Here is a 16,127-nt window from a genome sequence, read left to right on the forward strand (position 1 = left end):
TCAACTTCCTTAATTTGTTTTACCCTCGGTAGTGTGTATTATGGAAGTTTTAAGCAGCTTTGTAGTTGGAATAGTTAGTTTTCAATATATGCCGAAAATTAATATTTCTCGATTTCCGTCAATCAGTTGTGCGAGATGGAGAGCAGTAATTTTGGATTTCGGGCTTTTTTTGTGTATTGAGAATTGCTTGGGGATGAGCTGGGATGATGTTTTTGAAAGGGTCGATTGGTTTTTCGAGCGACTATATTCATTGGAGCATTTCAAATTTGATGAGCGCCATATATTGAATTTTTTGTTCGTTTCGAAGCTTTCGAAATATCTGGAAAATCATATTCGAAGTTTGATTATTCTTCGCTGTCGTGATTCTCGTTGTAACGATGAATGATGGATGAATTAATTAATGATGGTTGGAACTTATGAACTGATGGATGAGTCAATTAATGATGGATGAATACATGAATTGAAGGATGAACAAAGGATTAATGAACAGTGAAATGAAATATTAAATGAAGAATGAATAAACAGGATGAATAGTGACGAATAGATTAACCGATGAATGCGAAAAATGAAAGAACAATACAGGGATAAATCAATAAATAAATGACGCTGAAGTTTGCAACGTTGGAGTCCAACGAAATGATGTAAAAAAAAAACAAAAAACCCCTTAATGATTCCAACAATTCGACAATTTTGTTACATACCGAATTTGAAATTGGTAGTTCTTCAAGCTGCACCGATATTTCGTGAAAAATAAAAAACAATTGGTCAATTAAAAATGTTTTTTCCTTCATTTCGTTGGACTCGAAAGTTGCAAACTTCAGCGTCGTATAAATAAACAAATGATCAACGAAATATCTACCTCCTGAAGTAATCATCATTCCAAATTCGCGTGTCCGTTGAAATTCGAATTCGTTGAAATAAATAAATAATAAATGCCAAGATATTGATTTCAGTTATATCATTATTAATCGTTCACTGTCTCCTCTCCTTCGACATCTCGTTTATATTGACAATTCATCTATTTACACGATACAATAATAATATTAATATAATATTGAATAATAATAATATTATTAATAATAATGATAATAATATTAATAATAATCTTAATAGTTAGAGCGATAATAATAATAATATGATCATCGATATTATTATTAAATTGTACACTTCTACTACAAATATACAGATCTGCGTGATATTTTCATCGTCTCTACATAAATCGTAATCGCATTTTAAATATTCTTCATCCCCTATTAATTATTTATTCATTTTCAAATTTATTTAGTTTATACAAAAAGAGAGAAAGGAGAAAAAGTAACGGACGTGTAAATCGAAAAGTCTTTACAAACATAATATTATTCTTGTTTCCACAATGTACCGTCCCTTCAAATTCTATCACGAAAAATGTGTGTTGAAGAATAATTTTTTTGAATATTTAACAATTATTATAATCGTTGTTCCAGCAGTGTCTGTGGATCGCGATGTTTGAGTGAGAAAATACGGGGGCGAATGTTGAGCACTCAGTCAAAGAATGGAGTTTCAGGATCGAAGGCGATAAATAATTGTAACTCATTCGTGAAAGCGAGCGTGTTGAAAAAAAAAAAAAAAAAAAAAAAAAAAATGTCCATGCGATGCAGCCGGGGGAGTCTCGTCTCGACGCAACGACGAGGATCGTAAACTTAGCGAAATATTGCGGTTGGAATAGGAAGTTGAAATTTAATAAGATAAATAAGTACAAAATAAACATTTATTCTCCACTTTAATATTATTTTCGTTTACAATTAAATAATATTTCGTTAAATAATTGTCGTGTGTGTGTGTGTGTGTGTGTGTATGTGTCGTGCACAGGCAGTAAAAAAAAAGAACTCAATAGATCGAGCAATGATTTCGCTACGAAACGAAAAATCTGGAATTTTGAGATCAAAATGTAAACATAGCGGGGAGAAAAAAGCGAGTTTTGATTATCGCTCTTTTCACACCGCCCGCGCCTCCTCCACGGGCCGAACGTTTTCTTTGCTTCTTCCTCTCCTTATTCTACGTCATTTTTTGTTTCAACGCGCACAGCAAAATTCACCCGAAGCCTGACTCAGTTGGTAGTGTAATCGTGTCTTAATATGTGTTTTGTTTTCTGTTTTTATTCATCATCATCATCTTCATCATCATCATCGCTTTATTAATATTATTAATTAACAGGAACATCATCGAATCTTTGTTCATCATTTATCATTATCGTCGTCATAATCCGTCGTACACACACACATTTATATATTCACATATATATTTATATACACAAATATGCAAGTATATAAATATACATACAGAGATATACGTATATATACATATATTCATATATATATATTTATTATACCGTCATGATTATTATTTAAATAATAATAATCGCAATGTTAATCAACATTATCACGAGACCAGCAATCACACACTTATTTTCGCCTCGGCGGCAGCTCGGGGCGCAAGTATTTCTCATAATCACAAATAAATAATTAAAAATCATATAAATCGTAAATCGCGCTCTGTATAACAACACATAATTGTCATTTCTTTTTTCTCAATTTATCTCATTTCGTGCTCGGAATTCACTTCATTTGTTTACGTTTCGAGACGGTCCGAAAATTCTTGACGAGGTTAGCGAAGGCAAAAGAAAATGAATAAATGAACGGTGCTGATGGCTGTTTGTTTCGCTAAAATCTTTCCCAACCAACCAAACGGCTGTCCGCCGTGAGACACGAACGTAAACGCTGCGTGATCGTGAGACGACGCCGAGTTCACGCTCGGACAACGTCGGCTCGGTTCGCAACTGCTCGGGACGAGACGCACCACATAGCATCGAAAGTATTCCGCCGTGTGGCATCGCGCGTCGTGATTTTGAGGTTAGAATGAAAAAAATTGACGTCGCCAAACGAATCGAGACTCTCGAACCTCGCCGAGGCATTTTTCCTTTCGAAACGCGAACAAACGGTAGAAATAATATCGAGACGAAATTGAAGTTTTGTGGAATCGGGGGTCAGCGAGACACGGGCGCAACGACTCTGGTCAAACCAGAACACTCTTGTTACGAAGAGACCAAGAGCCAGAGAGCGAGAGAGAGAGAGAGAGAGAGAGAGAGAATGAGAGTGAAAAAAATATAATATAGACGAAAATGACACGTATAACATAACAATTTATCTCATCGGTAATGGCCATCGGTCGATCGATTTATCCCGCTTCCCCGTATTTATACTGGCAAAAAAAAGAAACTTCTATTTCTCCTCGCGCACAGGCATTCATGCACACTTATACAAAACAAACGGTACACGGACACACGCAGCAATCTCGTCACCCTACACATTGGCCCTCGAGAGAGGGAGTCAGTCGTGCGTACAATTTGTATATTACTGGAACAATGATAATGCGATATAATATCATTAATAATAATAATAGCAATCTTAATAATAGTAAATAACAATAATAATAAATTAGTTCTGTACAAGGTTTGCTTCGAGCATGATAATATTAAATACCTAAACGTCTCTTTACTTTTTTCTTCATATCGGGGGAACCGAGTTTTTATTTTTTTTATAAGATGAGGAAATCGTGGGAAAGGGCAGGGGGGGGGGGGGATGGGTGGGGGTGGCGTGAAATCGCCGACACAGCATCTCTCACTTATTTTCACCGGTGCACGGCTCGCCGAATTTCGTTGCAGTTTGAGTCTTCGTAACCGCGTGTTTCTCGTAAATTTGATAATTCCCAGCTCTGCCAAGATATCCGATTCCGGCAGGAGTGAAATTCTGGGGCTCCTCGAGCTTGGGTTATTCTGACAAGGCATAGTGCAACGGACACTCGAGCTTGAAAGTGGTCACGTAGTAGCCGTGAAGTTGTCACTTGGGTAAAAAAAAGCCTCGCAGCGGCAACTTCACGTCGATGAAAAAAACGTTGACAGCGGTGGTGGGGGGGAGTGGCGGTTCGACAGAGTGAAACTGCAAGTGAAAATGGCGGCCATGAGCCGTCTACGCGTTTCAGCGACGATTCGCGTTTCTTATTAGTTTATTAATTTTTTTGTCCGCGCGCCCGGAGTACGCGATTCTAGTTTTCTCGTTTTCTCTCAATGTTTCTCGCAGCTCTCAACATATACAAGATATACATATGTATAAAGTTTTGTTTTCCACGTAAGATTGTAAGTGCGCGCGCGCGCGCGCGCGCGCGTGTGTGTGTGTGCGTAAGTAGGAAGATGAAAGGAGGAGCGGCGGCGGGCTCGCAAGTCTGTAAGCTTAAATAAACGCTCTCGGGGCGTGTGTCGTGTAAGTGTCCGTGTTTCCATGCTTTCGAATAAAGTTCGGGTTAAACAAAACGTGACTTAATTATAATAACGAGAGAAGAAAAAGCTCGACTAAACTTCGGTGGCTAGCGTTGCGGCGAGCGCGGCGTCGTGTCTGTAATGATCGTCTATGACGTAAACACCGCAGCCCGTGTCCGGGCCACCCCCGCCCCCCCCGCCTTCGCTCAAAGTCGTTGGCCTTTTCATGAGTGCGGCCTCGTTGCAACACGATTCCGGTGCGTTGCTACTGACGTACACCGAAGTCCTTTTGACCTCTAGGCCACTCACACCCAGCATGTCTTTGTCCTTGTGGAAGTGATGGGAGGCCCGGTGGGCGGCGGCCTCGGTGTTCAATTGTTTGGCGGTTCGCCCTTGTCGGCAGTCCTGGATAACCGGTTCGGGTTTGTAGCCGTTGCAGGAGATGTCGAGGCCGCTGTCGTTCGCGAACGAGGAGTCGAGCTCGTCCCGGGCGTTGTTCCCGCTGTTGTTGACGTTCTTGTTCGCGGTCCAGGTGTTTTTAATCATGTGGGAGTCGCCGGTGCCGAGGGAACAGCCGCCGCCGCCGCCGCCGCCGGCGCCGGCGCCGGCGTTGATGCCGACGGTGCTGCCGACGAGGCTGGAGCCGCCGTTCCCGAGGGCGCCGCCGTTGAGGCCGGTAACGCCCAGGAGTCCGTTGGGCATGCCGCCGGCGTTGGGGCCGTGGATGCCGTTGCCGTTGGAGGAGCCGTTGCACCCGGCGCCGTTGGTCCCGGCGCGCTTGTTCATGCTGCTGTGGACGGCGTTCCGCTCGTTCTGGAGCCTCGCTTCCTCGTCGGCGCGGGCCTGCTCGCGCTTCTGTCGCCTCTTCATGCACATTACAGCGACTGCGGCTACGAGGACGAAGGCCGGAACGGCCGTCGAGAGGGTCGCGATTACGACGACGTGCTCGGTCGTCAGGCCGGCGTCGCGAGCTTCCGCGGAGGGACTGGCGAGGTTGCCGGACCAGGAGCTCGCCCCGGAGGGCGCCGAGGCCCCGCTCGTGCTCTGCGTCCTCACCGCGACTCCGGCCGAGCCCTCCTCCTGGCAGGTTTCACCCCGCCAGCCCTCGGGACACTCGCACTGGAAGCCGTTCACCCGGTTTCTGCAAGTACCGCCGTTCCGGCACGGGGAGCTTCGGCATTCGTCGATGTCGATGCTGCAATCCTTGCCCGTGAAGCCCGGCTGGCAGGAGCACCGATAGTCGTTGGTACCGGAGATGCACTGGCCGCCGTTGGCGCACGGCTTGGCCAAACAGTAATCCACTTTGTCCTGGCACAAGCGACCCACGTAGCCGGGCACGCACTGGCAACGAAACCGATTCACGTGGTCGACGCACGTCCCACCGTTCAGGCAAGGGTCGCCCTGGCAGTCGTCGACGTTTATCTCGCAATGCTGACCGGTGAAGCCGACCGGGCACGCGCACCGGTACTCGTTTATCAGGTCCGTGCACGTAGCCCCGTTTCTGCACGGATTCGGGCTGCACTCGTCGACCTGGGTCTCGCAGTCGGTTCCCGAGTACCCCGGTCGACACTCGCACGCGTAGCCCTTGAGGGAGTCGTCGCTGCAGGTCGCCCCGTGGAGACACGGCGAGTCCCGACACGAGCGCGAGCTGATCTCGCAATGCCGACCCCGCCAGCCTGGCGCGCACGCGCACTGGTAAACGCGCTTCGCCAATTCCGTGCCCGAGGAGGAGTTCCGGCCGTTGTGCTCGTTCCCGCTGGCCGCGTGGCTCGAGGACGACGCACCCAGGCCCGTCGGGGAACTGCTGTTCTTGCTCTCCATGCTGCAGGAACCGCCGTTCATGCAAGGCCTCGAGCGACAGTCGAGCAGTACCGTCTGGCATTTGTCACCGGTGAAACCGGGAGCGCACGAGCAGGTGTAAGACCCGTGCCCGGTGTTGAAGCAGGTGCCGCCGTTCATGCACGGCTTGTGAGTCGTGCAGTAGTTGAGATCCTGGTTGCACAACAGACCACCCCAGCCCACGTTGCAGTGACACTCCCAGGGCTTCTCGCAGCTACCGTGCCGACAGAGAGGATACTTTTGACACTGATTGCAGAACGCACCTTCCCAGCCGCTGTGACAACTGTAAGCAAGCAGAAAAGAGCCGATGGATTTAGTACCGTTGCTTCCTCGATTCGATCGCTGAGGGGCGCTACCCTACCGGGATCCAATTGCTGGAGGAACCTCCGTCAGAGGACTCTGCCAGGACGAGCCCCCCCCCGAGCGGAAGAGCTAATTGTGGGCGCGACCAGTGCCCGCGAGTCGAAGAAGCTTGGGGGGGGAATTGGAATAGTGCGCGGACGAGGAATGAGGAAAGTCGATGGACTTGGCCGAGACGCCGGAGGCACAAGATCCTCTCGGATTTAAAACGCGATCGTCGGGCAACGCTCGCTTCTTCTTCGCCACCAGGGGGATCTGCACGGGTGACCGGGCCCCCCGTGTCTCCGGGGGGAGGAAAGGAGACGAAAGGCCGAGGGTATAGTAAAGAGCGCGCGAGGCCCGGAGACCGATGGAGGCAGCCGAGGAGCCAAGAGCACCGTGAATTAAGGAGGCTCCTCACCGGTACGGAGACTCCGCGTTCGAACCTCGAAAGCATCCTCTCGAGAATCGTGTTGGTGCGAGTCTCCGTGCGCGCACATTTATCGCTGGCTGGAGTTTGACGAAGGTGGCGGCGGCGGCGGCGGCAAGCGGCCGGGAGAGGTGAGCGTGCGCGAGCGAGCTCGAGGTATAGTTAGCAAAACGGCCGAGAGGACCAACACTCGCGCGGTGAAGTAGCGAAGATGAAGCCAGAGAGAGAGAGAAACGAAGAAGGACGATGAAAAGGAGAATCGAGAGAGGCGGACGCTCGTACACACACAGCCTGGCTAGCGTGAAAGTGAGACGAGAGGTTAGGCGAGCCGGCGGAGGGGCCGAGGGCAGGCCGGCGTTCGCAGTCGGTGCGCCCCAGCAGCAGCGCGGAGGCTCGAGAGCAAGAGAGAAGGAGAGCAGGAGCAAAAGCAGCAGCAGCAGCAGCAGCAGCGAACGAGAGAAGGTGGGGGATGAGTCGTCGAGGCAGTGTTCCCACGGTTCGAGCCACACGGCACAGCCGTTCAGTATGCGGGTCAAGGAAAGGTTACGCCAACTATGTGTGCTCGTACGTGTGTATTCTCTCTTCACCGAGTACGTTTCGACGTACGTGTCCGTGTGTATTGGCACGAGGCTCTCGCGCGCGAGAGAGCAGGGCCCTGTGCGCGCTGGCCACTAATACCGAGGAGCGAGGCTGCGGCGGCGCTGCGGGACAGCGCGAGCCCGACGACGCGCCGGAGGAACAAAGACGAAGGGGAGGGAAGAACGCTCGAGCGGGACAAAAGCCGGTGTGCGAGCGTGCACGAGGCTCTTTGGGAGGAGGGAGCGAGGGAGACGCCAACAGGCAGCGCCGTTCTCTCGCCCTGTGGTGCCTCTCCGCGTCTTTCGGCCTCTCGCTCCTGCGGTCCCTCTTTTTTCGACCACTCTCGCTGACGTTTCCCGAGGAGTTTGAGGATACTGCGACGTCTGCGCACATCTCCGGATCCTTGCGCTTTTCCCTGTGCTGCATCCCGGTCGAGAGCGGCCCCGGGGAGAGCTTTCGAGAGCGCAGGCACAGAGCAACGGGACTCTCTCGGAGCGCTAACGAGGAGCTCTCCTCGAGCTCGTTCACCTCCGAGATAAGAGCTCCGGCAGCTCCCTAATAAATGCCGGGGTCGCTTCCATCCTGACGAAATTCGCCGAGGGGCCTACGCCACTGGCGAGTCCCAAGCACACGGTGCATCGGCTCGTTCATCGGTATTCGGCTCTCCCACGTGTGCACGGAGGAACGGCCGGCTCGCGAGACCGACTCGAAAGTGTGCGCGCGCGCGCGCGTATCCACCTCCCGGTGGCACTCGCACACGCACACGAGAGAAGCCACGGATAAAGATGGAGAACCGGCGAGAGGGAGCGCGCTATAGACTCCGAAATTTCAATCGGACGCGCGCTTTCGTCCGCGATTCTTTCACGTAATTCGAATGGGGGCCGATCCCACGGCTGCTCCCACGGCATTCGCTTCCTCCCTTCTCACTCCGCAACCTCGCCGCATCCTCGTATCCCGGGGGCCACCGCCTTTTCCCTACCATTCTTTATTCCCTCTCTTTCATTGCTCGTCCTCGTCGTTGACAACGCGTCGAACAACACGGGGGCCCGAGGCTCTCGTCACCCTCGGCCCTCCCCGCGCCGACCCCTTCCCCGATCCACGAGCCGAGACAACGAGACAAATTTACGACACGTATTATTATTAAACGTTCCTCCATCGGCGCTCCGTGATCGACGAGCTTTTTTATCGCGTTGCCACTGCTCTCCTCCTCGCCTCTGGCTTCCGTTTACTACCTGCGAATCGGAGGAGGAAAATTCGTTTTTCGGCCCTCCGCGATCCTCCCTTCTACTTCCTTCCTTCGGATTTTCCTAAGCCGGCCAGAACTTTTGAATCGTCTTGAATTCGAAGCTGCCAACTCAGGCACCCCGGGCGAACTCTCGCCGAGGGAGGAAGCTCCGAGTGCAACGGGAAAATTGGAAGCTTCGAAGACACCCCGGAGGAAGGATATTCCCAGGGAGTTTCGAAACGCCGCGAAACCTTGACAGAGGGAAAAACCTCCCCGGTTAATATTCGATCGAATTCGAGTCCGCCGTTTTCGGAATAATTGCTAATAAAATCGCGGACAAAGGGCCTCGAAAGTGAGTTAACCTCGGAGACTCCGCCGCGCGCGTTGAGACTTCCTCCCTCGGCCAATGAGCTCCTTTCGTTGCCGCGTATCGCACCGACCATGCCCCCTTTCCCCGCCGGACAGCCATGAAGAAGAAACGCTTGCACGAAGCAAATATGAATGTGTGAGGAACAAGTGCGCGAGGGAGAATGCCGGGGGAGTTCGGTAGGGCAAGGTGGTTCTCGCTCGCTTCTATAGCTGTAGATTAAGGCACTAAGGTGTATATGGAGGCTCTCGAGATGAGCGTGTACAAGCGAGAAAATATATACTTACAGGCACTCGTTGGGCTGTGTGCAGTGTCCGTGTTGCTCGTCGCATCCGGGCAAGCAGCGAGCTGAAACGAGAAAGAAAAAAGGCAAAGGTTAAGGCAACTCTCCATGAGAGGTCGATCGCGTACCTCACGAGGCAGCATCATCGCCGAGCACACACAGAGACGAACGTACGAGGAAGAGACCTCGGCATATTTCGCAGGAGCTGGCGCAGGAATTTTCATTCTTTTCGAGACCACCATTTTCATTAAACCTTGCCACATTATCCACGAGGAATTCCGTGTCCAAAGTCCCCGGGGAACGATAAATGTGACGGGAGACAGAGCCAGCCTCAGGGGGGAAACCGAGGACTCGCGCTGAGAACCCCAAACTTTTCTTCCCCCTCTCCCGCGCGCCCTTAAAGTCTCGGATTCTTACGCCTTCGTAAGTGCGTTTGGGATCAATGCGGAGCGCGCGCGCGCGCGAGCCGCGGAGAGAACGTCGCTATCGAGACGAGAGAAAATTGCACGGGCGAGGGAATGGCGGCGCTGGAACTTGCAAAGATATGCGAGGAGAGCCGAAGAATTCCAAAGTCTCCCTCGAGCCGTTTGCGCTCTCATACTTGTTTACGCATTTTTCGATCCACGCTCTTCTCTCATTCCTTTTTCCAAATCGAGGATTTTCGGAAACTTTTGCCATCGCGTCATAATCAATCGAGCCGTGGGCATTTTTTTCTTAATTTTTCGCAGCATCCGAGATACGAATCCCCCCCCCCCCCCCCCCCCCCCGGTCTCAGCACCCTCGAGCCAGTCTTCGCCAACGGGTATTGATAGCTATCGCGCACCGACGTCGCCACAGGCTCGCTCTCTCCACGATTTTTTCATTTTTTTTTATTTCACCGTTTCTCTCTCTCCCTCCTCGGACTCTCTGCGGCGTTTCTTCGCTCTCGCTGGCCGCTGCGAGGCTTCGAACTCGGGGGTTGAAGGTGGTTTACCCACTCGGCGTAAGAACGACGAAGAAGATCGGACGGGGGAAAAAGAGAAAAAGGTGCGACCGGGAGTGACCTTGGCATCGCTCCGGCCACACATGCGGGTGCATCCACGACTTTGGAATCTCCGTGGTCCTCCGTCCCGCTCCCCTCGGGCTGCTCATTCAACTAATTTCTCAGGCTCCGATCTCTCGCGCCTCGTCCCAGCTTCCCGCAAGGCTCCTTCTCGATTTTTCTTCCCGATAATTTGTCCTCGGAAATTCGGAATTTCCTGGCTTTTTTCGGGTCCTCGGAGTCTCGGAGAGCGGTTTCTCGCGGAGTTCCGGAAAACTTGGTCGGGGCTTTTGCTGCCGCGGGCTCCGGGCGAGAGCCCCGAAATCTCGGTGGCCAGCAGTGACACCCGCGATAATCGCCGCGTCCGTCTCGGGCTTTTGAACGAGCCGCGCGAGTACGCAGCGCCTCGGTACAACACTCAAAGCTATTTTTAGTCCGCCGAGAAGAAAGCGAGGGCGCGGGAGGCGAGCGCAGAGTTAAGTGTATTTGAATAAACGCGTGCGTATATATTTGTCTCGGAGGTTGCTCGCGCGAGGAGTCCCCGCCGAGATCGGGAGCCCCGGAATCCTCGGGATTCCACTCGATCGCTGCTCGCCGTTTTTCCTCCTCGCTCGGCCTCCCTTACAGTCGAGGCGTTAAATATAAAGACGGCGCCGCGGAGATCGGTGATCCAGGCGAGGGATGCGAAGAAAAAAAGGAGGAGCTCCGAAATCGGCGGAGCGGAGTGGGAAGTGAAACAATGCGATTTCGGAACGATCTTTTCGGAATTTCACCATTTTTTTTTTAAATAAGAGCGAGAAAAATGAGAATTTTTTTTTTCAACTCGAGGGGCTCGTTTCAGCGAGTTTCGAGGAATTTTTTCGAACCGTTTTCCGATCGATTTTTCCAAAATTTCATCCTACTCGATTGCAATGTAAATTTTTTTTTTCCTTTATGTTTCAAATGAATCAAATTTTTAAAGAAATTTATTAATTTTTTCAGACTCGTTTGAGATTTCACCAAATTCGTCGGTGTTTTTGTTCGAGAAAATGTTTCACCTTATTTTTTCTCTCCTCGACTCGGATTTTTCACGATTCAACAGAATAGCGAGGAGAATTTATGGCGAGGATTCAGCGGGGTGCAAGGAATCGTGATCTCATTGTCGCTTCTCCAAAGGATTTTCTTGAAAGAGAAAACTTCTGGGAAAAACGTTGGTAAAATGTGACTCGGAGCCCTTTCACGAGACTTTATATTCCCGGGAATGGTTGCGTTGCGTGGCGCATTCTTCGTTTTGTGTTTTCCTTTAACGGGAGTATGCTCCGCGCCTCGGATTGTGCCGCGTTTCGGGTTAGTTGAGAAGTTTTGCACCGGCGGGCGGAGAGCGGTCGTCCCCAAGTTTGCGAGTTTACGAGGCGCAATTTTCTCCGTTTAAATACACCTCGCCTCATCGGGGGGAGCCCTTTAAACGAGTCGCTCGCTTTTCCCCCCTTTGTTTTCGCTCCGTCTCGCTCCCGAGGATTTTCCTCCTTTTTTAAGCTCCTTTCCCCGTCGCTGCCAGGCCAGGGCTCGTTCCCAACGAAAAGCTTATCGATTTTTATGGTCCTCGTTGGCTCGAAGATGACGAAAAAACGAAAAATCTCGATTTCTTTTCCACTACCCCACCCCGACGATCGTTGGGGCTTCGGGAACCCAGAAAATCGGAATTTCGGAATTTTTCGGGTACCTGTCGCTCGCTCAATCTTCCACGGCGAGGATAAATGCTCCGAAGAATAAAGACGAAGATCGCCCCTCCGGGGGGAGCAGCTCCGGCGTCCTCGAGACGCAGGTACACGTCTCGAGTCATCGGGGACGGTGAAAAATTCGTGCGAGAAAAAAGCGAGTGGAACACTGCTCGCGAGAGAGAGAGAGAGGTCGCAGAAAAAGGGGGGGAAGTGCGACAACGAGGAAAAGAGAGGCGCGCGGGGCGCCGAGCTCTCTCGGGCCTCCGTGAGCAGCTGTTGGTTAAAGCACTCTACGGACGACGGCAGCTGTTCCTGGGGGCCCAGGGCGCGCGAGACCGCGTTGCAGCTGCCTCGTACCCGAAACTACCTCGATCCCCCTTTCCGCCTCTTCTTTTCCGAATACTTTTTTTTTTCTGCGATTGCTCAACCCTTGGAATGGGGGGGAAGGGGCGAATCTCCGGAAATCGGCGATTCCGGAAGGCTTGAGTGAGCGAAAATTCCATTTTTTTCTTCTCAATTTTGGTTAAATTTCATCTTTTTCGTAGCTTATTATTTCCGCCGTTTTTGCCTCCTTCTCGCGGGGAGAATATTCTTGGCATCTCGATGTTTCGTCACACTCTGAAGAAATTTTGCGAAATCACATTGGTAAATGCAAATTAAGAGAGAGAGAGAAATGAAGAGATGGCTTCAAAAGAAACGTGAGTTTTGTGAGGCTCTCTCGCGATCCCCGGCGATCCGAGGCTGATACGCGTCTCGCATAATGCTCCTCGCGCACCGTGGACTGTGCTCGCGCGCCCTGCGAACCGCCGGTGTCTATATCTATAGGCGATATTTCGCGAGATATAACGTGAGAGAGCTTTTCGATGTGCGGTCAGCCGCACAGTTCTTCTTCCTTGATTATTATCCCTGATTCGATGCTTCCAGGAAGAATCGTCGTGAGCCTCGAAGCTACGCTGGAACGACGACAACGGCCACCACTCTCCGCTTGTCAAATTCCCCAGACGTGGCTCGTTTACACAAATTTTTAGACGCGACTTATTTATTTCTTCTCGATTCCCCGACATTTCTTTCTTCCCCCTTAATCTTGAATCCATTTTTTCCCAACCAATTTCTTTTCTATCTTTTTTCAACCAGTTTTTTTTTTTAAATTATTTTTTATTCTCCGTTAATTCTTCCATTTTTTCTTTACCGTTTCCGAACATTTTTTTTTCTTTCCTCTCATCAAATCTTTCATGAGTTTTTTTTCCAACGAATTCGTTTTCATTTTTATCTATTTTTTCTTCAATTCTTTCTTTATTCTCCGTTATTCAATCGATTTTTCCAAATCTTGCCATTTTCAATGTGAATTTTTAAAATAAATTTCCTTTAAATGAAATATTTTTCGTTTGTTTTTATTAAAAATGAGGAAAACCAGGACTTTTCGAAGCGGAGGCTCGTTCGAGTGAATTTCGAGTAATTTATTCTCTCGATTCGGTTTTGAAAGAAAAGTTTCGGAAATAGTAGCGGAATTGGTGTGCAAGTGCAACGACCGATTATGTCGGAGAGGAAAAAAGGGTCTGCGCGATAGGGAAAGAGCGAGATGTTCGGTCCGGTTTGGAGAGTTCGTTGTTGGAGCAGGCTCGGCTCTTCTCTTCCCGGCGCGGCGTCTCTCCTCCTCGCGGAGAGGCGCGAGAAAAAAATGGAGGAGTAGAAAAAGAGATAAAGGAGGAAGCGAGTGGTACACGCTTACTCGCGATTTCCCAGGCTCCGCGCGGCCGGTACTCGTTCTCCTATGGCCGGTTCTCTCCTTCAACTGTGCGTATACGCGACTCGGAATAATAATAAGGAGCCGCGAGGAGGAGCGGAAACTCGTCTGGGCCCACGGAGATTATTCACTCTCAATTTATTCCCCGTTATCAATATCGCCCCCTTAATCGGCAACCGTTAACTCGCTAAACAATCGGCGTAACCCCGAGGAAGCGTCGCATCGAAGGCGGCACGAACGAGAAGCCAGAAAAAAGCGATCTCGATATTGAAAAAAAAAACTCGATTTTTTCGGTGGGGTTCAATATGTCGAATAACTGAATTGTAGAACTGTCGATATTTCGAAATTTTTCAAGTCGTTATATCAGTTTGGAGAAAAATACACAATTCGAAATTCTTATTCCCGATTTACTATTCGGCAGATTGCGTGTTTGATAAAAAAAATTCCTTCTTTGAATTCGTATTTACCCGAAAATATATATTTCAATAGTTTTCATTTCGAATGCAATTTTAACAGACCATCCGAACGTCAAAAGTTCATATTTTCGAATTCAAAATATGGAGAGTAATTGTTTAAGGAGTTTCGGTACAGGCGATACAATGTTGCCATGCTAAACCATGCTAAAAACATAAAAAATTTCAAAAAGTTGAGAATTTTATAAAATTTGGTAAACATATTCTTTAGTGCCAAATTTGACAATACAAATTTTTTAAGATTTTTCTTCTACACAGTTATCGAGTAATTGATTACTAAAGTTTACGTGTCTAAGCATAGCGTTTCCATATATATAGGTATACATTCCGGACATAAGAAATCTGCTTTAATGCGTAATTACTCGATAACTAAGTAGAAGAAAATTTTGAAAAAATTTGTGTTTTCGGACTTGATGTTGAAGAACATTATCACCAAATTTGATCAATTTCTTAATATTTTGACTTCTGTACCGAAACTCCTTAACAGACAGCAGACCAGAATATAGAGTAGGAAAAAATCGAAAGTGGATTTTTCGAGCCTATAAAACTTGGATATGCCGAATAGCGATAGCTCGAAAAGGCGAAAGTCAAAATGGCCATGTTTCAAATTGGAGATCACCGGTCTGAGTGAGTGAGTGAGTGAGACGCGTGTATTTCGAGCTCCGCTGCATTTCTTTATTTTCATGATGCTGAAGTTTCCAACGTTCGAGTTCAACGAAATGATGGAAAAAAACTCTCCAATAATTCCAGTAATTCTCCTATTTTGTTCCCTGCCAAATTTGCGATTCGTAGTTTTTCAAGCTGCACCAACGATTCGTAAAATAAAAAATTGGTGAATTACAAACGTTTTTTTCGTTCATTTCGTTGCAAACTTCAGTGGCGTTTATTTTCATCGATCGACTTTCTAACGTTTCGCTATTTTGACTGTTCGACTTTTTGGTCTTTCGTTATTACATTTTCAAAATTGTGAATTTTCACAGTAGCTCGCTGACCGTAGTAATTTATTAATCGAAAGAGTGATAGTCGAATTTTCGAAAAATCGATATTCCAGTCATCGTCCTATGGGCGATTATTTATTTTCGGCATTGAAAGCTCTAGTCGAATCTATCCGTCTCCATATTATCATTCCAAGTTTATAAACTCGAGATATTTTAGCTGTTCGAAATTTTACTCATTCCAACATTTCATCCCCGAAAAATTGAACAAAAAAAATTGAAAAGAAATGGCAATTGCGAAAAAATGGTTCGAGGAGCACGAAATACCATCGGCGAGCGTCTCGCAGACGACGCTCCGCGTCGGAACGGCCTCTGGATACGTGATATGAGCAATACCGTTGGAGAGACGGCGTCCGGGCCCAGGGAAGGGGATAAATACGTATATTGAGTTGCGCGCGGTGCACCAGAGTCGCGTCCTCGTCCTCGTCGTCTCCGGGAAAAGAGAGCGGGAGAAAACCTCGCGCGGCGGCGGGGGGGGGGGGGGGGGGGGGGGGGGCCCGAGGAGAGGGCAAAGGACGGCGCGCTCGGGCGAGGGGTGCGTCCGCGAAACGCGCAAGGTATACGAGACAAGTAAGAAGATCCACATGCATACGTGTTTATAGAGACGACGACGACGGTGGATATCGCGAAGCGTGGGAAGCCCCGGACGAGCGAGCGGAGCGACGATATGACGTCGTGCCGAGAGAGAGAAACGTGCCTCCCCCGGCGGCCAAAAGGGAGCCGGCAAACTCGCTCGCGATATGTCGAGAATTAAAAGACTCGGCAAGGATTTTTCGCTCGGAGGCGAGCCCGATTCTTTACGACTTTTTCCTACTTTTTCGTTCTGGAAACTTGCTTTTTT

The 16,127-nt window shown here is 49.1% G+C and overlaps 1 protein-coding gene across 1 annotated transcript in view; it reads right to left on the bottom strand.

Moving 5' to 3' along the window:
* Positions 1 to 943: 943 nt before the first annotated feature.
* LOC122418416 (neurogenic locus protein delta-like) overlaps positions 944 to 16,127 on the bottom strand; it is a 37,900-nt gene continuing 22,716 nt past the window's right edge. The window contains exons 5-6 of the mRNA XM_043432592.1: positions 9,358 to 9,418; positions 944 to 6,413 (exon numbers count right to left, since the gene is read on the bottom strand). Of these exons, the coding sequence (XP_043288527.1) occupies positions 4,385 to 6,413; positions 9,358 to 9,418 (2,090 nt within the window). The 3' untranslated portion in view covers positions 944 to 4,384. The remainder of the gene's footprint in view (positions 6,414 to 9,357; positions 9,419 to 16,127) is intronic.

This window comes from Venturia canescens, chromosome 11 (genome assembly GCF_019457755.1).
Source record: "Venturia canescens isolate UGA chromosome 11, ASM1945775v1, whole genome shotgun sequence".
Taxonomy (NCBI): Eukaryota; Metazoa; Arthropoda; class Insecta; order Hymenoptera; family Ichneumonidae; genus Venturia; species Venturia canescens.